General features: G+C 34.4%; 1 protein-coding gene across 4 annotated transcripts in view; it reads right to left on the bottom strand.

The window, feature by feature from the left end:
• Positions 1 to 22,242, bottom strand: part of NEK1 (NIMA related kinase 1) — a 129,035-nt gene that overhangs the window by 47,768 nt on the left and 59,025 nt on the right. The window contains exons 18-21 of one of the 4 annotated variants that reach the window (XM_081075469.1): positions 5,760 to 5,843; positions 5,247 to 5,334; positions 4,713 to 4,786; positions 4,000 to 4,095 (exon numbers count right to left, since the gene is read on the bottom strand). In XM_081075469.1, the coding sequence (XP_080931595.1) occupies positions 4,000 to 4,095; positions 4,713 to 4,786; positions 5,247 to 5,334; positions 5,760 to 5,843 (342 nt within the window). Of the gene's footprint in view, positions 1 to 3,999; positions 4,096 to 4,712; positions 4,791 to 5,246; positions 5,335 to 5,759; positions 5,844 to 22,242 lie in introns of all 4 variants that reach the window. The other 3 variants (XM_081075468.1, XM_081075471.1, XM_081075470.1) reach the window with 3 other exon arrangements.

Raw genomic sequence — 22,242 nt, 5'->3', positions numbered from 1 at the left:
TTTTCCATAGTAAAGTCCTATTTAGTACTACAGTTTTTACTGTTAAATATGTCAAAGAGAAAAATTTATAAAGTTGGGAATACATGCCAAAGAATCAGAATAATTAAGGCAGTGATTTTTACCATTTGTTAATTCAAGGACACTTTTGAGAATACAATGAAAAATATGTGGTCTTATTGAAGAAAAATGCAACAACATATATAAAATCAAACTTTTAACTTTCAGAAAGTTTAATAATGTTAACTCCAATTCTGAATACTTCGTTAACCACTCCTGAGTTAAGATTAATGGTCAGTAAGTAAATATTACATCTAGATTACGCTAGACTTTCTGTGGAAATAATTACTAGGTAAAATAACTTTAATCCATTTTCTGTAAATTAACCTGGACTTAAGTACTTACATCATAAAGACTATTTTTCTAGGTAATTTAGACAGAGCGACATTACAGATCAAGCCTTTCATTTAAGAGATGAGGAAATAAAGGCCTGCAAGCATTCAGATTGTTCCCCAAACAGGCTAATTAACTTGCAGAGCCGAAATTTAAAAAACAGGTATGCAGATTCCTAGACTCATTTCCCCCCCAGTTTTACTGAGATATAATTGCCATAGATCACTGTATGTGTTCCAGGTGTGCAGCATAAAGGCTTGATTTACACATATTATGAAATGATTACCACAGTAAGTTTAGTTAAGATCCATCATTTCATAGAGATACAACAAAAAGAAATGGAAAAAGAAAGAAAAAAATGTGTCTCCTTGTAAGGAGAACTCAGGATCTACTCTTAACACCTTTCAGACATACCTTTCAGCAGTGTTAGCTATAGTCATCATGCTGGACACTACATCTTCAGTACTTATTTACCTTAAAACTTGGAGTTTGTACCTACTGACCACCTTACCTTCTTCCAATTCCTCCTCCCCACATGTCCCACCTCTGGTAACCGCAAATCTGATCTCTTTTTCTATGAGTTTCTAGGCTCACTTTTTCCCTCACTATACAAATATTTACTGAACACTTCTCTATGCTTAACTCTGCAATATCATGAGCCACAGAATTCCTGATGAATTTCTTAATTTGTGTTACTATTCATTAGGTACCATGCTAAGCACTTTACATAGCAAATTAGTTAAAGTCCTTTGGTTGAAAGCAATAGAAACTAATTCTGAAGGAAGGGAGGAAAGGGAGGGAAGAGGGAGAGGGGAAAAAAGCAGTAAGCAGGATAACAAAACAAAAGGAAGCTCTCCAAAAAGTCTGGGTAGCTTTATGGATCTAGGTCGCAAAAACTAATTCATGGTTTTCATGAGGTCCTCTTACTGCATTAAATAAACTCCAAATCCTGTGGTACTCTGCTCCAGTGTTAAGCCCTGGGAAAGAATTTAATTGGTCTACTTAGGTGACCTGCCTAACCATCAGCTAGAAGAAGCTAAAACATCTTGTTTGACAGTTTTAACAAAAGTGCACACAATAAATAATTCCCCCAAGGAAAATGGGTTGCTTGCCAGCTGGACCTCAAGAGCCAGGCTCACTACCGCAGTTCAGTACTACCATCATAAAAATATTTCTGAAAGATTGTGAGGAAATATAAAGTCGTACCAAACTAGCAAGTAGTATTATCTATCAATAATACAGTCATAAATCCTGTCATTTGTGTGCATTTTAGAACTATCTAAGAAATCTACCATTAAAAGGGAAAAAATACACACAAAGAAAAAAGTTTTACACTGGTTTTACATAGCTCAGAGAGCAAAGACTTTTAAGGGAGCTTTTCTTAGACTACTGTAAGTATATGAATACTCTTGAAAGTATGCTGGGGTATGATGAGGTCTAGTGCAGCCTCTGGTAACAGAGAGGCCTTGATTCCAAGCAGTCATCTGAGGAAACAGAACTATGCTACTATGCAAGTGTACAGTTGCCCAGTCAAAAAAGTATTAAATAATAAACGTGTAAAGCACCTGCTCAGAACTGAATCATTGTTGGACATCATTTGTAAAATGCACTCACTGAAATATAAAACCTAACAGTGCTTCTACAGGTGCTCCCCCCTCCTCTCCCTCCACTTCCTCCAGCACCTGTGAATCTTCTGCTCCTAAAGCATAGGGAAAGTTAACTTCATATTATGAAGACCATAGAGGGGCAGTTTTGAAATAGAGGCTGTCAGCGTAAGTGGAATCCTAATTCTCTTTCATGATCTTTTGATGCCCCATAAACAGATCTTGCAGAGATCTCCGAAACTCTGTTAATGTCCAGTGACACTTGGAACAAGGAGCATGATGGAGCTCATGATGTGTCTATTTAAATGGGTAAGATGGGATGGCAGCACTAAGGATAAGAACATTCGGAGCTAGCCAGAGACAGGGAGTGTGTCCACCAGAAGACTTAGAGGCCTGTATGGCACGTCCAAAGAATGGGACAAGGAAATTAAATACACAACAAAGAGGAAAATGCAACAAAGGAGCAACTCATCATATTTAAAATATAGTCTCTGACTTAACCATGGGACAGATTTCCACAGATATGTTGCCTGAATTCTGGAGTTCTCTTTCACCCATTCTTGCATACCTAAATGTTTCTTTTTCATTAGAAATCTTGTATGAAGAGAATCTCCCTATATATTACATCAATGCTTGGATTTAAAAAAAGAAGTCACATGAACAGATACACTAAAGACAGTTTATAAAACTCCAAAACATATTTCTGATAAACGCTATAAAATCTAGAGATACAACTATATTCCTTACTATTTTACCATACAGAGAAATGACTATTAAAGACAGGAACAAAATATTATCTGTATTATTATTTAACACTGTCCTAGAAGTTCTGGACAATGCAGTAAGAATAAAATGGTACTAAAAGGCACAATTTAAAGAAAGCAGGGAAATTAAGGTGCAGTGCACACGAATAAAGACTTCAACACTGGGCAGACCCCGGTTCAAACCCCTGCTCCGCACTTACTGGAAATGTGACCTCATCCAATTGCTTTACCCTTTCTGTATCTGCTTTGTAAGGCTATAAAGATTAAAGCAATGCTTGTGCAGTGGTTATAATGTGTCTGGCATAAAATAAACAATAAATAAGCTGTAGGAATTGTTATGATGTACAAGTATATCTTTATGGATAAATGTCTTCAGATTTTTGGGGGTAGATACCTAGGAGAGGGATTGCTGGGTCATATGGGAATTCTATTCTTAATTTTTGGAAGAACCTCTACACTGTTTTTCATAGTGGCTATACCAATTGACATTCCTACCAATAGTGTATGAGGGTTCCTTTTTCTCCACAGCCTCTCCAACTGTCTTATTGATAACAGCTATTCTAACAGGTGTGAGGTGGTATCTCATTGTGGTTTTGATTTATATTTCCCTAACACGTAGCTAGTGAAGTTGAGCATTTTTTCATATATCTGTTGGCTGTTTGTCTTCTTAGGAGAAGTTTCTGTTCATGTCCTCTGACAATTTTTTAACTGGATTGTTTGTCTTTTTGTTGTTGAGTTGTATGAGCTCCTTATATGTTTTGTATATCAGCCCCTTATTGGAGGCGTTGTTTGCAAATATCTTCTCCCATTCGGTTGGTTGCCTCTTTGTTTTGTTGATGGTTTTTTTTTTGCTACGCAGAAGCTTTTTAGTTTAATATAGTCCAGAATTTAATGTATCTTAAAGGTAGCACTATACATCAGTTGGGGAGGGAAGATGTAGCCATTAAATGATGCTGGGACTTTGATTAGCTACTTGGCAATAATAAAAAATAATATAAAATAAATTAGGTTCTCACCTCAAATTAAACCCCCAAATAACTCCCATATAGCTCATCCTTAAATATGAAAGCAAGACACAGCAACACAGAGTAAAGCAGAGGAGAGAAAGGGAGAGGGAGAACAAATGAGAATTGAAAAACAGAAAAAAATAGAGTGACAACATTATAAGGCTTATATATGACCCAGTAAGACATACAAGAATATTAACATGGATAGAAGAGAGAATGTCAGCTAAATCTTACATGTTCTTCCCATACTTTCTTTTCTCTCTCATATGCTTCCTTTCTCTTTCGTTCCAATTGTTCTTTTAGTACAGCAGCACGTGCACTTGCTTGGACCTGAAAATAAAAACAATCAACAAAATTAATTACCAGAAAGAAGGGCATAAAGTTGATTTTTTTTTTTTTAGTTTTGTTTTGTTTTTCAGGTCTATGAAGATATTTACTTAGTAGCCAAAAAAAGAAGTGTGTGCATGCACGCATGCATGTGGTGGTCCGGAATAAAAATGTAAGCTCACTCTATATCCCCAGCACCTAAACCAGAGTTCATCACACAGTGACTGATCCATAAATGTTTGTTGACTGAAAATAAATGCAGGTACATTTAATGGAAGTACAAGTGTAAAAATTTTAAACTATGATTATTATACACGACCTTCTTTCATCTTTGCAGAAATGAACAATTGTATTTTTAATTTTTAAGGTTATCGTTTTTTCTTTTTAAGGTTACCCATGTGATAGATCGTGTATTTATACCATGGTTTCATCAAACTGCTCTCCGTAGATATGATACAAAGAGAGAAAAGTGCTATTATTTCAGAAACCAAACAGTGAGGGATAAAGGAGAAAGAAAAATTCAGGCAAGAGAGTAAAGTGATTTAACTATAAAAGACTTAAGAACACAATTCTCTCTCAGCAGTTTCCATTTTCTCTAAGAAACCATTTCTAGTCGATACCTTAAGTGTTTCAACTTTTTTACGCCTCATGTCAGTCTCCTCACTTCCTTCTTGTCCTTCGGGATTGTCCATTTCTTTCTGCAAAATAAGCACATCACTTAGGATAGACCTCAAATTCAGTGTAGAGCTCTGTGGAAAAGAATATGAATAAACCAGTGTCTAGTATCTAAATATGTAAAATGATAAATTGTTCAATATAAATCATTTTCTCTCATGGCTGCATGTGAACTCTTCACACCTATCAACTCTTAAGGACCATGGGAAAAAGATAAAAAGAAAATGATAGAAAATGTACCATTTTGTTTGTCTATGGTTACTATTTATAGTTTCCTCTTAGAATTCCTCTGGAACGAAAGATCGTGACAATTTAAAATCATATAAGTAAGGTTTACTTTATCCCTATGTGTACTTTTCTGGTCTTTGACTGCCATTGTCTTCATCAGATTTCATTTTGTGTTAGTGGCACAGTATTTTTAATCTTAATCTATTATAATGTCATTCAATTACTTTCTTTAAAAAAAATTTGTTTTCAACCTGCCTTTTCACCACGAAGTTTGGCTCTAATCTGTTGGCGTTCATTAAAATTCTGCAATCTTATTTGTCTCAGCCTCGCAAGATAAACCTACAAAGAGAAAAAAAAAACACAACATTTTAATTTAAAAGAAAAACTACCAACATTTTCACTGTTATTTTTTATTTTTTTTAACATTAAAGAAAAGTGTTAATCTGAATACAACAAATAAAAGTTTTGAAATCTGGTTAATATTAGCTTTCAAGTATTTAATTTAGATCAACTTATTTCTGAAAAGAAATACATTATAATTACAAATTAATTTCTTCAAAAGAAAAGAAATTGAACTCAGAATACTGAATAACAGTTATGGGGCAAAATTATGACACAGTTTGCCAGTCAAAATATATTAACAGGTCCCAATAAAACTACAAAATCCTCAAATAATAGTTAAGAATTTAAACCATGCAAGAAAAGAAGGCAATAAACTCAAAAATGGCTATGTGACGGAGGTGGCGAACATGCGGGAAGCATACCTCTTCCTCTTTGTTTCTTGGCTTCCCTCCTCTTGAAGAGCTGGGCCTGCCTCCATACATAGCTGCCAGGTTTTGCAGGATTCCCTGTTCATCATTTAATGTACTAAGTTTAAAGAATGACTAAGGCTACATCAGCATCTTACGTAGGAATCTCCAGGTGCCACTTTATTTCTTTTGGCTACTACTGATCATTTCTAGCTGATAAACTAGTAACAAACCCTGGCATTTTCTTGCATCAATTTAACCAACAGATTCAGTGACAACAGAAGGAAGCCATTAAACCCCAAATGTAATTAGTCAAAACAGACCACCTATGCTTTCATTAGCCATATAAGTAAACAGGTTTTCAAAACTGCTTTGGAGGTTAGCTAAGCCCCAAATAAGAATTTTCCTCTACAAAGGGCCAATCATTTCGACATATGTTTACATACAAAAAATACACAAACAAAATATAAAATATTTGAACTTAAACTCTTTTTACTTGGGCACGTTCTGTTACTATACTACAAATGATCATACCCAATCTCAAACATATTGATTTTTTAACATACTTTATCATAAAGATGATAATTATCTTATTAGAAATTACTAATATCCTTCACTAAAAGTATCAAATTGTCAAATACTCCATTTTTTCTTCCTCAGCACACAACTATGCTTCATGTTCCTCCCAATTAAAAAACATCCTCAGTCCCACCTCTCTATCTAATGTCTTTTTATCAACTTGTTATAAGCATTCTTTTTATGTTCAACTCCACTTTTCTGTTTTCATTTATTTTTTTAACCCATTACAATCTGATTTCTGATCCCACCATGACTCTCAAAATTTTCTAAGGTTACCAATGACCTTTAATTCACAATTCAAAAGGACCCTTTTGAGCAAATTTTGTAATTAATATTTCCACTGGAAATTTATTCACTTAATTTACATAAGTAATTTTTTTCTCTCTTAAAAATCATATATAGTCATTGTAGAAAATTTATACAATGGAAATATATGTCACTCACAATTCTACCATCTGAGTAACAAAATTTAAGAATGTCACTTTCCAAATTTCCTTCTATGCATATATGTATGAATACATACACATTTTTTACAAAATTGGAATGTTATTATATTCTCATTTTTCACTTAATATTAACATTAATAGTCTGCCTCTTTCCATCCAATATCTTAAAAACGTGAATCTTAACTGACTACATAATATTCTTAATATTCCACTAAACAGTGAATTATAATTCACACATTAACAAACAAACAAACAAAAAAAACCAAAAAACCTCTCTTCTCTTTCAGTATTTAGAACAGCACTCTGTCCTGGGACCTTCCAATCTTCACTACTTTCACAGCTTTCTCTTCCCTTGCTCATTGCTTATGTCAATATTTTCTAGAGATTCATTCTCCAGTCCCTCTTCTCTTCTCATTCCCAGGCTTTAACATATGTTACCAATTTCCAAGTCTAATCCAACCTTGCAGTCCTTTTTCGCTTGAACTTCTCTGTTTATGCAACTGACATCTGGACAACTCCACTCTTATGTAGCAAACCTCCTCCATTTGTAAACCTGACTTCATCATTCTTTTTACTACATGATCTTATTCCTACCTCAGTTATTGATCACAATTGGTGGCCCAGGTTAGCAAATCTTTGTCTTTCTCTCTCACCTGCCAAATTACTAATTCTACCTCGTGATAACTCCATAATTTATCCCTTTAGTTTCTGCCTTAGCTCAGGCTCTCTTTCAACTTCTGGATTTCCAAGAGCTTCCTAACCTATCAATGTTAGCTCTGGTCTCACATCCCCCCAGTCTATTCTCTACAATGCAGTCAGAAAAACCTTTTCAACATTCTCCTTCACATCTAGCCCTACATAAATCCTTAGATGGTTCCAACTATCTTCAGGATATAATCCACATTCTGTTGAATGGCAGATAAGGCATCTCTGGTCTCACTTCTGACACTGCTCATTCATCAAGTCTATATTCTAGCCATGACAACTATTTGTGGTTTGTGGACTATGCCATGACCTTAACTCATCTTAAAATGGCTAACTCTACTCATCTTCCAAAATGCAAATCAAATATCTCACCCCTGGAAAACCTCGTCCATGCCTCCTCTAGTGAGTTAAGTGTGACCTACCATGCCATTTTTTACATACACCTCCCGCAGTAGCACTCATCAGAAGGGTAGTATACCAGTCTTTCAGGTCACGTATTTTTCGATGATACCTAACCACTGCTACTCTTCAGTAAAATTACTTAAACTTGCTGTTAAGTCTGGGCATAATAATGCCACCTACTACATGGGTGTGCCAGAACAAAAAGTACTGTATGAGCATGCTCTGCCTTTCTCCTCTTCCATCCTGACAAAAGGCTTCTGCCCACTTTGTTGTTACTCTCATCAAGGAGATCTTGGCATTAGCTTATCAGTTACTTGAGCTTTAGGGATATAGGTCAGAGAGTGGTGGAGGTGAGGGAAAACAAGAAATAGGCAGGGCCTGGCAAACTCTGCCTGGTGAACTCTGAAAAGGTGTAGGGGAATATCTACAGAGTTACAGCCTCCTGTAGGTGGCAAACTGAGTATTGCTATAGATTATATCTTCCCTTCGTGGTATTTGAGAAATACAAGTAAAAAACAAAATCTGAGTTACTTTGAAGTAACCTTTTTAACATTTTAGTTTGAAATACTATAGATTAACAGAAGGGTGAAAAGTAATGTACCGGGAGTTATGTGCACCTTTTATCCAGTCGCTCCCAATTTTAACATCTTGCGTAACTACAGTACATTATCAAACCCAGAAAACTGGCACTGGTACAAACCATAAAGATTGATTTCACCAGTGATGCATGCACGCACACGTTTGCGTATCTGTATCAATGAAATTTATCACACATGTAGCTTTATGCAACCACCACCATAATGAAGATACTTAACGACACCACTTTCTATCACACTTCATAGCCATATTCACTACTCCCATCCCTAACACCTGGCAGCTATTACTCTGTCCATCTCTGTATTTCACAAATTTTATATATATGGAATCATACAGTATGTTTTTACTCAGTATTATGTCCTTGCAGTCCATCCAAGCCAACATAATGGATGCATGAATCAATGGTTCATTCCATTTTACTGCTGAATATTATACCATGGTATGATGTAGCATAATTTGCTCATTCATCCATTTTGGTACATCGGGGTTTCAAGCTTTTTGCTATTAAAAGTTGCTAAGAACGTTCACATACAAATTTCTAAGAGAATATGAATTTTCTTTTCTGTAGGACACATGCCCCAAGAGTAGAATTACCTGCTGTTAGTATGGTAAATACATTTTTAGTTTTAAAAGAGACTGCCAAACTATTTTGGAGAATAGCTGTATCATTTTATACTTCTAACAGCAATGTATAGGTGATCCAGGTCTCCATATCCTCATCAGCATTTGGTTTTATGATTTTTTTTTTTTAGCCATTCTGATAGGTGTGTAGTGATAAATTATTATGGTATAAATTTGCATTTTTCCAAATGACTAATGATGTTGAATATCTTTTCATGTGTTTATTTGCCATCTGTATATTCTCATTTTTAACAAAACGTTTAGCATGTCTTTTGCTCATTTTCTAACTGAATTCTTTGTGGTTTTGAGTTTTGGTGGGTTTTTATATATTCTAGCTACAAGTCCTTTGCTGACTGTAGGGTTTACAAATATTTTCTCCCAATCTGTAATTTGTATTTTCATCCTCTTAACAAGGTCTTTTGCAGAGCAAAAGCTTTTAATTCTGATAAAGTCCAGTCTATCAAGTTTTCCTTTTATGGGTCGTGATTTTGGTGTCAAATCTAAGAACTCTGTCTAGTTCTAGGTCCTGAAATTTTCTGCTGTCTTTTTCTAGAAGTTTCTAGACTGAACTATTGTTAAGTGTTCTATCTCCTGGGTATACTATTTTGCTTCGTAATTTATACATATATTATGTATGTTCTTCCTATGTACCAAACATTATACTTTAAATCAGAGGTGTCCAAACTTCTTTCAATGTTTTTTACCAAGGGCCATATGCAGTAAAGTACACAAACAGTCAGGCCACTCACTGGAGGTGAAGTACATATTGCCTCACCTGGTTTATTTAAGTAAACTAAATATATTTTTGGAATTTGCTGCAGGCCAATTAACAATGGATTGCGGACTGCAGGTGGCCCGTAGGCCGCAGTTTTGACACCCCTGTTTTAAATGGATATTAAGGGAATTTTTACAGAATTGAAAACAAATCGTTTCTAAATAAACAATTTAGTGTTGAAGAACTAATTTACTATTAGGTAATTATATAATCAAAGTCAGTAAACTATAATCTTCAGGTCAAATCTAGTCTGCTGCCTGATTTTGTAAATAAAGTTTTATTAAAACACAGCCACGCCCACTTATGTAGGTTTTCTCTACCATGGGAGAGTTGAGTAGTTAGTTAAGTTAGAACACCATATGGGCTGCAAAGATGAAAATATTCACCTTCTACAGAAAAGGCTCGCCGATTCTTTCTCTATACAATTATCATGTCTACAAGTTTTACCTAAATTAAAGAAAATAGAGGACTTAAAAAGGAAGAAATAGCATATAGTATTTTATAGTTGAAAGCAGAATCTCAAATGTCAGACACACTAGGCATGGCTTGTATCCTGCCTCTGCACACAGTGTGATCTTTGGTAAAGTGCTAATGACTGAACTAGTTTCAAACCTGTAACTGTGGAATAACAGAATTATTGTCAGGTTGAGATTCTCAGCAACTTTAGTTAATTTTTATTAATACTGTTCAGATAAAAACAAATCACTTGGCTTGAAGTTTTTCTTGTTTGAGTTTCCCTAACTTTTTTTAAAAATTTCAGTTACCCAAACAGAAAATTTTGAATTCCTATACAAGTATCTGACATTATTTTGAATTCCATGGTTTGTTTAAATTACGATTCAACATAAAAATTATTTAAGTTCCAAATACTTATTCAAAGGTCATGGACTGAGATTTTGTTTGCCATAGAAACAATGTTATGATTCATTATGATTTCCCAAAGCAGTTAATAAAATGAATTGATGAAATAATTTAACTACAACAGTTTTTCAATTTCAGAAGATTAATCTTTAAGATTCAGAGTTTAATTTAGGTTTGTTTATAATGTGATTTTTTAAAGTATAAGAAAACACGTATTAGTTTTAAGACATACATCAGTCACAATCTCTTTAAGATTGCTTCTCTTCATCAGCAAAATAGATATTTTGTGAGTAGTTATAATTAAACCGCAATGTAAATACATTTTCAAACTGTACAAACAAATCATGAATATTAATATTAACCAATGGGAAAACACAATGTGCTGCCTTAAATCACTGACGTTGATATATTTTTCTTGAAGAATCAGGGTTATTATATGCTTAAATATTCATCATTATATTGTGCTGTAAGTACAGTTTATATATTATATAAAGATCTCAGCAGTTACAATGTTGAATTGAGAAGCAAAAGTTGCCACAGCCCAAAAATATGCATTAATGACCACTATAAAATTAGTCCGCACATGTTACTCTATCCCTACTTAACACCAGTTTCTATTCACATTCATCACATCCGGGTCTCTGCCGGCCAATCTCTCCCTGCTTTTTGGATGTTGTAAGTATCTGTCAGAATAAAGCACATCTAATATACACTGACTGACAAAAGAATTTGCAAATCTGCCAAAGATGAAGCATTTCATGAAGATGATCACAGTGATATTGGAAAATTTCTCAGATCACAGGCAAAATCATCTACAAATACAATAGAATTAGATAAGTGAATGAAAGAAAACTACAAAGAATTATGATTTTGGTCTTTCAAAATATTCTGGGTACTAAAAAATTAATTAAAGATCCTTGGAAAACTGCCAAAGTCTCAACCGTTTTGCAAAAATGGCTTTTCTACAGTAATATAGTTATAAATGTAAACACTAAAAACAAGAATTGAAGGATGTACCATCTTTTATCGATATGAATATTTTCCACATTTTAACATCCCTGAAATGGGTGCATCTTATAAATAATGGCATCTTATAATCAGTTATAATCTCATGAACTGTTGGCCAGGCAGCAGTTACAACATAGATGTTAGTGCCTGAGTAATGTGTAAATTTTGTTAGTTTTTTCTTTCTTGGTATCATAACTGGAGAACCACAACCCCTCAAAATTTCAATTTAAAAAAATTACTTATGGGCTTGTTCAAGAGGAAATATAAGCCATGGCAGCTGTTGAAAAGCTTCCACTGACTGATTCCTTCTAACAACAGCAAGAAAGTGATAGAATTAAAACTTGCAGACTGGTGTTAACTCTTTGAGACAAAAATCCCAGAAACAAAGCTGGAGTACTCTTTTAAGAAATGTTTAAATCTCAATGCACTTGGTGGCATGCAGGATAATATTATTTGAGAAAACATGAAAGTCAATGACCCTAATTTAAAAAAGAAATGACTGGAAGGTCAAATTATGAATATGAAGTAGATTTAGGAATGAATACCCATAGCAATTTATTTCACACATATTTTCCTTTTTATGGATGCACAAGAATGATATAATCAAAAATAAATCTAAAAGAGTTATTTCAACAAGTATAAAATAAAAAATTAAAAAGCATTGCATCAAGTTAAATTGGCAACATTTTTTTGTTGTTTTAGTCATGTGTAAAATAACAACATGCCTTACAGTCATACCTTGAATTTGATAAAATATAGTATTCATTATACAATCATATCAGGAAAATTATAATCCTCCCCAAATTAATCACCTTCAGAATTAATAGACTTGCAAATATAACCAAAATTCTGATAAACATAAGACAAAGTAATTTTTAAATTGCATTTTTCAAGGTAAAAACCTTTTTTTCATTCTTTACTACAAAATGTGGATCTCTATTTTAGCTGGATTTACTTTACGTGGTCTTTTTTCCAATATCCACAATGCTGGGCTAAGGAGGTCTCATGACAGAGCGTTGAATGACTCAAGCACATCATTGTGAGTAACTGTCCCCACAGATTATGTTTTCAAAGTAGACTCTGATGTACTCTATGAGCTGTCTTCCATACTCCTCACACCCTCTCCTCCCTAAGCCTCTGAAATTAATTAATTCGATCTGAAAAACTCTTGGGAGGGGTCATGACTTTCTGCACTGTCCTTAGCACCTAATAAGCCTTGCACAACACAGATGTGCAATACATACTTGTTGCATAGAATCAACTTTCCTTATGGAGATAATAGAACATGTAGTCTATGAAGTTGTTGTGAAGATGAACGAAAGCCAAAAAAGTCAGAAGGTTTTTGGTAAACTATATAACATGTTGTACATATTAATAGTAGTTATTCTAATTCTACAGGTAATCATCATCCCTTCTACAGCAGGAAACCAATTCAGTGGTACTAAAAACATGTTTCCTCTTCCCCCTTGAATCTCTCCCACATCCTCTGCAGCAGTGCCCAAGCTAACAAGGCAACAAAAAGGTACCATGAACTATCTCTCTGAGAAGATGAGACAGGATTCAGGTAAAAACTAGAAAACGGCACTTTCAGGGAACTGCAAATAGTCTGGTATTGCTGATCTTTCAGGAATAAAGAAGGTAATAGAGAGGAAAATTAAGAATAGCAAGAAAATCAAAGGATGGAAGGATGCTTTATGCTAAGCTAAAGAGGTTTTAATTTACCCTTCAAGCAATAAAGAACCACCAAATAATTAAACAGATGACCTATGTGTTCAATTTCACTTTAGAAAGATCACTCTGGCAGCTCAATTAAAAGATGTATTAGAATAATCCAAGATTAGAAGTAAAGAGATAAAAGATGAGCAAGAGATAAAGATCTTAACTAGGGCAGAAAAAATAAAAATACAAAGGAGATAGATAGAGGATATCCAGAAAATAAAAAACATGGGGATTTGGTCACTGACTGGATATGACTTGGGTGTGACAATGACAAAGAGAAGATATTAAAAGACGGCTTGAATGCCCAGTAACTCAAACCAGAAACCTCAAAGTCAAGCCATCGTTGATGGTTATTTTCTATAATAATATAGGTAATACAGGAAGTGCAGTGGGTTTGAAGACAATGACATGCATTTAGTTTTGGAAATATTAAGAATGAGGTACCAGGTAAGATGGTTTGGGTAAGATGGAATAAGTACATGCCATCCTTCCTTTCCCACTGAATGCAACCATAAAATCTATAGAATTTTGAGGACTCTGAAAATAAATAGCACAGGGAAAATTAAAGAACTCAAAGTACTAGCAAACATGTGGTGAGTGAACCATTTTTAAAACTATGGTATTTTTGGCCTAAACCTAGCTTGGCAGAAGTTCTAAAACTGAGTACTTTAGTAATGACGAAGAGATAAGAGAAAACCTCTAGTTCTGGTATAAGGTGTGGGGAGGGAACTCTTAGGGAAAACTGTGAAAGAAAGAAGGAAATCTCCTTTTTTTAACTTTCTCTTGTGCCTCAGCTCCCAGAAAAGCTCACTGCTATGGTGACAGCTGATATACCAACAGGAGCTGACAGGAACTAAAACTCAGGGAGAGGAAGCTTTGTCTCCTGGGACACTGAAGCTCCAAGAAAGCAGAGCCAAAACCAGTTGCCCCTCCCTCTCTCCTTTTTTCTCTCTCTCCCCGCTCCCTCATCTTGGCTCCAGAAGTGGTGAAATCCTAGATATCTGAGGCTTATACCTAGAGGAATGAAAAGTAGAGCTCCAGAGAACAGAAAGCATCAATTCTATGGCAGACTTGAAGGACCCCATAAGTTGTTTGTAACATCCTGGGCTCATCCATAACCTGTGTGTGTGTAGATATAATCCTAACCTGCATGCTAAAGTCTTTGCCTTCTTCACCCAGATACAAGACAGACCACAATGAGCAGTGCACCCAAGAAATACAAAATACAATTACCAAAGTAAAACACTAAAGGGACCAAATAAAGTGGAACAAGGATGAATGGGGAAAGGGCAATGAACCAGAAAACAGAACAACAGAAATTATCCAATCTGGATAACAGAGAGAAAAGAAATTATTAAAAAAAAAAATTAAATTGAACAGAGCTTCATGAACCTGTGGAATAAGAACAAAAGGTCCAACATTCATGTCATCAGATAACCAGAGGAGAAAGAGTGCAGTGCTGAAAAACTATTTGAAGAAACAATGGCTCAAAAATGGCAGAAGGCAGTTGTCTGCTCTTTGTAGACTCTGCCCTCAGGCTTCTCAGCCATTGCTTTTCTTCTTGAATAAACTAACTTCTTTAAAAAAAAAAAAAGGCATAAGGCAGAAACCTAAAGATTCAAGAAACTTAACAAACCACCAACAGAATAAATCTGAAAAATCCATGCCCAGAGACAACTTAATCACACTGCTGAAAACTAAAGACAAAGAAAAAATCTTGGAAGCATCCAGAGAAAAATAAGACATTACTTATAAGAGAAAAATAATGTGAATAGTTTTATCATCAAAAACTATGAAAGACAGAGAGCAGTCAATTTTTTAAAATGTAAAAGATGTTAACTGAAAACCCATAATACTACTACATTCAGTGAAAATATTGTTTAGAAATAAAAATGAAATAAAACTAAGAGAATTTACAGCCAGCAGACCTGATCTAAAATAACAGAAATTCTTTAGACAGAGGAAAGTAGTATAAAAAAAAAAAAAACTTGGGACATTAGGAATGAAGGAAGAACAAGAAAAATGGTAAATGTAACAAAGTTTTCCTGTCCTCTGGAGTTTTTAAATATGATTGAAGTTATAAGCAAAAATTATAACAAGGCCTAATGGGGATTTAAATTGTATGTAAATGTAATATATAAGACAATATATAGCATAAAGGATACAAAAGAAAGAGAGTAAAGGGATCTATATAGTGGAAAGATTGCTGCATTCCAATTGAAGTAATAAAATATCATTCATTGTGAAAAGTAAAGTATATTTTTTATAACCACTAAAAAGATATACGAAAAAGATATGAAAGAAAAATATAGCCAAAATCACAACAGATTAAATGAAACTGAATAATAAAAAGTGTTCAAATAAGCTAATGTCAGCAAGAAAAGGGAAAGAAATAGAAACAGAGGGAACAAGTAGAAAACAAATAATAAAACATTATACCTAAATCTAAACATGTCAATAATTACACTTAATGTAATAACATAATGCAGTTAAATTAAACATACTAGCAGATGGGAATTATTAGAAAAAATTAAAAAATCCACACAAACCAACATAGAGTCACTATAAAAAAACTCAATCAATCATTACAGGTAGATTAAAAGTAAAAGGATGGAATGACATACCATGCAAACACTAATCAAAAGAAAGCTGGAATGGTTATATAATATCAAAGAAAGTGGACTTCAGAACAACAAAAGTTAACAAGAATGTGACACTGAGACTCTAAGATGGCCTTCACAATCCTCACCTAATATTTACACCCTTGTGTAATCCCCTCCCCTTGCATGTGAGGAGGACCTGTGTGTAACTTGCCATTAACTAACAGAATATGGCAAAGGTAATAGGATGTCACTCCTGTAAACGTGACATTCTATAACATTCTGTCCTGCTAGCACATTCCCTCCAGACTATCTTTGCTCAATGAAGCAAGCCGACGTGTTAGTGAAGTCCACATAGCAAGGAACTTCAAGTGGTCTCTAGAAATGGAGGGAGACCTCCAGCCAACAGCCAGTAAGTAGTTGGGGCCCTCGTTCACTGAGCCACAAGGAAATGAAATGTCCTACCAATATAAATGAGTTTGTAAGTAAATTCTTCCCCAATTGGGCCTCCAGATAAGAATGTAGTTCAACTGACCTTGACTGCAGCCAAGTTAAGACCCCTAAGCAGAGGACTTACTTTGGTGTTTCTCCAAAAATAAGACCTAGCCAGACCATCAGCTCTAATGCATCTTTTGGAGCAAAAATGAATATAAGACCCAGTCTTATATAAAACCCAGTATTATATTATATTATATTATATTATATTATATTATATTATATTATACCCAGTCTTATATAAGACCCGGTATTATATTGTATTATATTATATTATATTATATTATATTATATTATATTATATTATATTATATATTATATTATATTATATTATGTTACATTACATTACACCCGATCTTATATTATATAAGACCCGGTGTTATATTAAAATAAGACTGGGTCTTATATTAATTTTTGCTCCAAAAGACACATTAGAGCTGATTGTCAGGCTAGGTCTTATTTTCAGGGAAACCCGGTAGCTAAGCTGTGCCCAGACTTCTAACCCAGAGAAACTATGAAATAAATGTATGTTGTTAAAAGCCAGTAAGTTATGGGCATTTGTTACATTGTAAAAGAAAATACAAGAAATAAAAAGAGACTATATTTTGATAAGAAAGGTCAATTTACCAAAATAACCCCAAATCCTAAATGTATGCTGTTTAAAAAAGCAAAAAAGGAAAAACTGACAACTGAAAGGAGAAACAGACAAATTCACCATTGCATTTGCTGACTTTGACACTCCTATATCAATATCAAATAGAATATAGACAGAGTTTCAGCAAGGATCAAGAAATAATGAAAAACACCATCAACTAACTGCATGTAACTGAAATCTATGTAGCACTCCATCTAACAAGAGCCAAATACATATTCTTTTCAAATGCATGTGGAACATTCGTGAAGATAGATCACATCTTCGATCAAAGTAAAAAACCTAACAAATGTAAAAGAATTGAATGGAATTCTACAAAGTATGTTCTTTGACCATACTAAAATAAAACTAGAAAACAATAACAGAAAATAATAGGAAAATGTTCAAACACTTGAAAATTAAACAAACACAACATCTAAGTAATCTATGGGTCAAAGCAGATATTTCAAAGGAAACAAGAATACATTTTGAACTGAATGAAAATGAAAACACAACACAGCAAAATATATGGGATGCAACTAAAAAGCAGAGCTTAGAGGGAAACTTATAGAATGCAATACCAATATTAGAAAAGAAGAAAGGTCTCAACTGTCTAAGCTTCGACCTTAAAATATTAAGAAAAGAGCAAAATAAACAAAAATCAAGCAAAAAGAAGATAGTACTGAAAATGTACTACCACTTAATTTGGATATTTTAAACGTTAAGACAGTACCTTTTACATTATGTATACTTTACCTTAATAAAACTTTTTTTTCATGGATCATAGATTTAAAGGGAAAAAGTAAAAATATAAAAACTTTTAAAGAAAAAAATAGGAGAAAATCTTAGTGACTGTTGGATAGGCAAAGAATTCTTAGACATGACATCAAAAGCATAATCCATAAAGAAAAAAAACACCTGTCAAATTAGACTTCATTGAAGTTAACACCGTCTTCTCTCCAAAAAACATTAAAAGAATGATAATCTAAGCTAAAAACTTAAAAAATATATATTGGCAAATTACTTATCCAATAAAAGACTTGTATCCAGAACGTAAAGAACTCTGAAAGTTAAACAATAAACACGATTAAAATGAACAAAGTACTGAAACAGACACTTCTTTAAAGATGACAATTAAGTACATGAAATATCAACATCATTAATAGAGAAATGTAAATTAAACCACAATGAGATACCTCTACACATGGATTAGATGGCTAATATAAAAAATACCGACAATACCAAATGCTGATGAAACTGTGGAGCAATTGGAACTCTCATATACTGCTGACAAGAATCGTAATTACTTTGAAAAGTGGTTTGATATATTTTTTTAATCAGCGAAATATACGCTTATCATACAATCCAGCAAACCCTCTCCTGGTTATTGACCCTAGAAAAATAAAACACTCATACAAAAACTTGTTAACAAATCACCAAAGCAGCATTACTCATAATTATCAAAAACTGGAAACAACCCAAAGTCCCTCAATGGATGAATGAATAAACAAATTGTAGCACATCCATTCAATGGAATACTATGAGTGTTACCAGTCACTGAGTTGGCTCTAACTCCGGGAGACCCTATGAATGAGTGATGTCCACAATGTCCTGTCCTCTACAGACCCCTACACAGCTACTGCGGACTCATGCCTTTGACGTCTTTTGTGGAGGCAATCCACCTCATATTTGATTTTTTCCTTTCCCTGTTGCCTTCTATTTTCCCCAGCATTACTGTCTTTTCCAAAGAACCCTGCCTTCTGATGATGTGCTCCATATAGGACAGCTTCAGCTTTGTTTCAGGTTTAATCTGTTCTCGGACCCACTTTGTTCCTTTTTCTGGTGGTCCAGGGAATCTGAAGAGCTTGCCCCTAACATGGTAAGTCAAATGAATCAATTTTTTTCCTCTCAGCCTCCTTCACTGTCTAACTATCACATCCATATGTAGTTTAAGTGGGAACATGAGGGTGTAGATGATCTTAAGCTTGGTCTCAAAAGATAATCTTTGCTCTTGATGATCTTCCCTAATTCTTCCATTGCTGCCCTTCTGCGTCTCAGCATTTTCTTGGTTTGTTGGCTGAAGTCTCCACTTGAATTAACGACTGAAGCAAAATTTTTAACCTTTTTGGTATTTCCAGTCTGTGTGAAACTTGTGTATTTCTTCTGTAGTCATGACTTTTGTCTTCTTGATGTTGAAATGCAGTCCTGCTTTGGCACTTTCTTCTTTTGGCACTTTCTTCAAACAACTTCATCAGAAGTTGTTTGAAATCACTACTGCTTTCTTCCAGGAAAATAGTGTCACCTGCCGATCTTACATTGTGGCTATTTCTTCCACCAGTTTTCATTCTTCCTTCCTCTGAATCTAGCCAAGTTTATCATATCTGTTCTGCATACAGATTAAACAAATAGGGAGATAAAATGCACCCCCTGCGTATCACCTTTGCCCATAGGAAACCATATTCTGTCCTGATGTTGGTTTCCTTTCCACAACACAGGTTAGATATTAGAGCCATCAAGTGCTGAGGGACGTCCACTCCTTTCAGAGCAAAGGACAGCTTTTCAGGATCCCAGTCAAGGGCTTTACCATACTCTATAAAACATAGACTAACCTTCTGAGATTCTTTAGGGCACTCCAGTATGCAACGAGCATCTGCGATTAGACCTCAAGTGCCTCTTCCTTTTCCAAGTCCAGCTTGAGTATCCGGTATTTCTCGCTCCATTTAAGGTAGGGAAAGCCTTTGTTGTGTCATCTTGAGCACCACTTTATTTGCATGGGAAATGGAGCAATGATCCTTTAGCTACTACTCTCCTTGACATCTTCTTTCTCAAAACTTTGGATGTTTATTGAACATGTCCAGTCTGTAGGCCATTGTTTTGTTTTCTGTATTTGTTTATATAGTCTTCTTAAGATTTTGACAGACTCAGTCTCTGTGACTTCAAGTAATGAATGACTACTCACCAACAAAAAAACTACTGATACATGCAAACAACTCTGACTGAATACCATTAAGGTGAATGAAAGAAGCCAACTGCAAAAGGTTGCATGTCACTAGGTGTATGTACACATACATATAAGACATTCTTGAAAAGAGAAAACTATAGCAATGGAGAATAGATCAGCGGTTGCCAGGGTGTTAAGGGTTGGGGGAGAGTGTGATGATACTGAGAGAGAACGTAAGAGACTTTTGGAGATGATGGAATTGTTTTGTATCCTGATTATGGCAGTGGTTACATGGATTTATATGTGTTTAAATGCACAGAACTGGAAAACAAAAAAAAAGTTAATCTTACTGTACAATTTAAAAATAAATTTTTACGAAAATGAGGAGCCAATGCAACACCTGGGAAAAATGTGTCTAAAGGGCTGCTAGATATGAGTTAGGAGAGTAGTATGAGTAACTGAAATAGATTTGAAGTCACTAATCCCTGATAGGGTAATATGTGAAATTGCCTTCAGGATATTATTTAGATAGAGAAAATAATCAAGAACAGAACCCCAGAGGACATCAGCATGTAAAGATTGAGAAGACAAGAATCCTATAAGAGAAGATATTAAGAAATAGTAATCAGAAGTAAAGGATAAACAAGAAGAATATGTTATTAAAGAAGGCAAGTAAGAAATTTGAAGTAGCTCATGAGACTAAATGCGAAAAGAAGGTCGAGTAAGCTAAAGATTTACAATACTCTATAATATTGGGCAAAGTGGATATTGGTGACATCTGTTTAAATATGATTATGTGATGATAAGCTGTGTACATGAATGGAAAACTGAATAGCAGGTAAACAACTAGAGACAGCAAGTGCTTCATTCATTTGAGATGTCTGGTTTGATGGACAGAAAGGAGACAGGATGGTGACTACAGAGGAATGTGAGAAACACGAATATGTTTATAGGCTATCAGAGGGTACCAGCAAGGACAGAAAGTTCAGAAAAGAGAGGAAATAATGGAAGGTCCTTAAGTAAACAAATAATATGGCAAAGAATATAGGAAAATGAAAATGTGGGCTCTAAAGTAAGACTACAGGAATTTAAATACTTATCATTTAGTAGCTGTAAAACTTGAGCTAGTGACTTTAATTTCTCTATGTCTCAGTAAGATGTAAGATGAGAATGTAACAGAATGTACCTGAGAGCACTGGTGTGAGAATTGAGTTAACATAGGTAAGGACTTAGAACTATGACTGACACATAGTAAGCACCCAATAAATGATAAATACTAACAATTATTAGTATTATAATTATCAAATTGAATAGAATGAGAAAGGCTACTTTTGAACAGAGGAAGTTATATCCTCTGAGATGGAAGAAAACAAAAAGATTGGGTACTATGATGGATAAATTGATAAGTATGAAGGCAGAAAATCTGAGGAAATGTGAGATTCTTAAGCTTAATTTTCTCTGTAAAGTAAGGATTATCTTCATAGAAAGGGATGAAGGACAAAATCATTGCAGAAATTCCAACTGTGGGCAATGCGACTTGTTGATCATGAAAATACAAAAAGATTGCTGAGTATTACTGAAAGCTTGGCAGAATCAGAGACCATAACTGATCTGACATTAATTGATCTGTCAAAGCTTTAATTTTCTCTGGCAGTGTTCAGAAGCTTGAGTGCAAAAGTAGTCATTAGCTAAGTTACACATAATAATGAGGGATATATCTACTCACTAAGAAGGGCTCCCCAGGGAGGAGAGGCTAGTCCTGAATATACAGGTATTCATATAAGTGAGTGAATTTAATTTTCATGTTACTCAGATGAGTTTAAAGACATCTCTTTTGTAAACTATACACATGTCCATCAACTGAGAAATAAATAAATTGTGGTACATCCATACAGTGGAATATGACTCAAGAATAAAAAATAAAAAAAGACTACTTGATACACATAAGACTAAAAAAAAAACCTATACACTGTATGATTGGTAATTTTATCTGAAATTCTAGAAAAGACAAAACTTTATCACAGGAAGCAGATTAGTGGTTGCCTACAGCTGGTGATAGACTGATTGTAAAGGGATAGAGGACATTCCCCAATTTTGACATGTAACACTGCATTAATT

The sequence above is a fragment of the Rhinolophus hipposideros genome (assembly GCF_964194185.1).
Source record: "Rhinolophus hipposideros genome assembly, chromosome: 16".
NCBI lineage: Eukaryota > Metazoa > Chordata > Mammalia > Chiroptera > Rhinolophidae > Rhinolophus > Rhinolophus hipposideros.
This window is presented reverse-complemented; position numbering and strand designations above follow the sequence as displayed.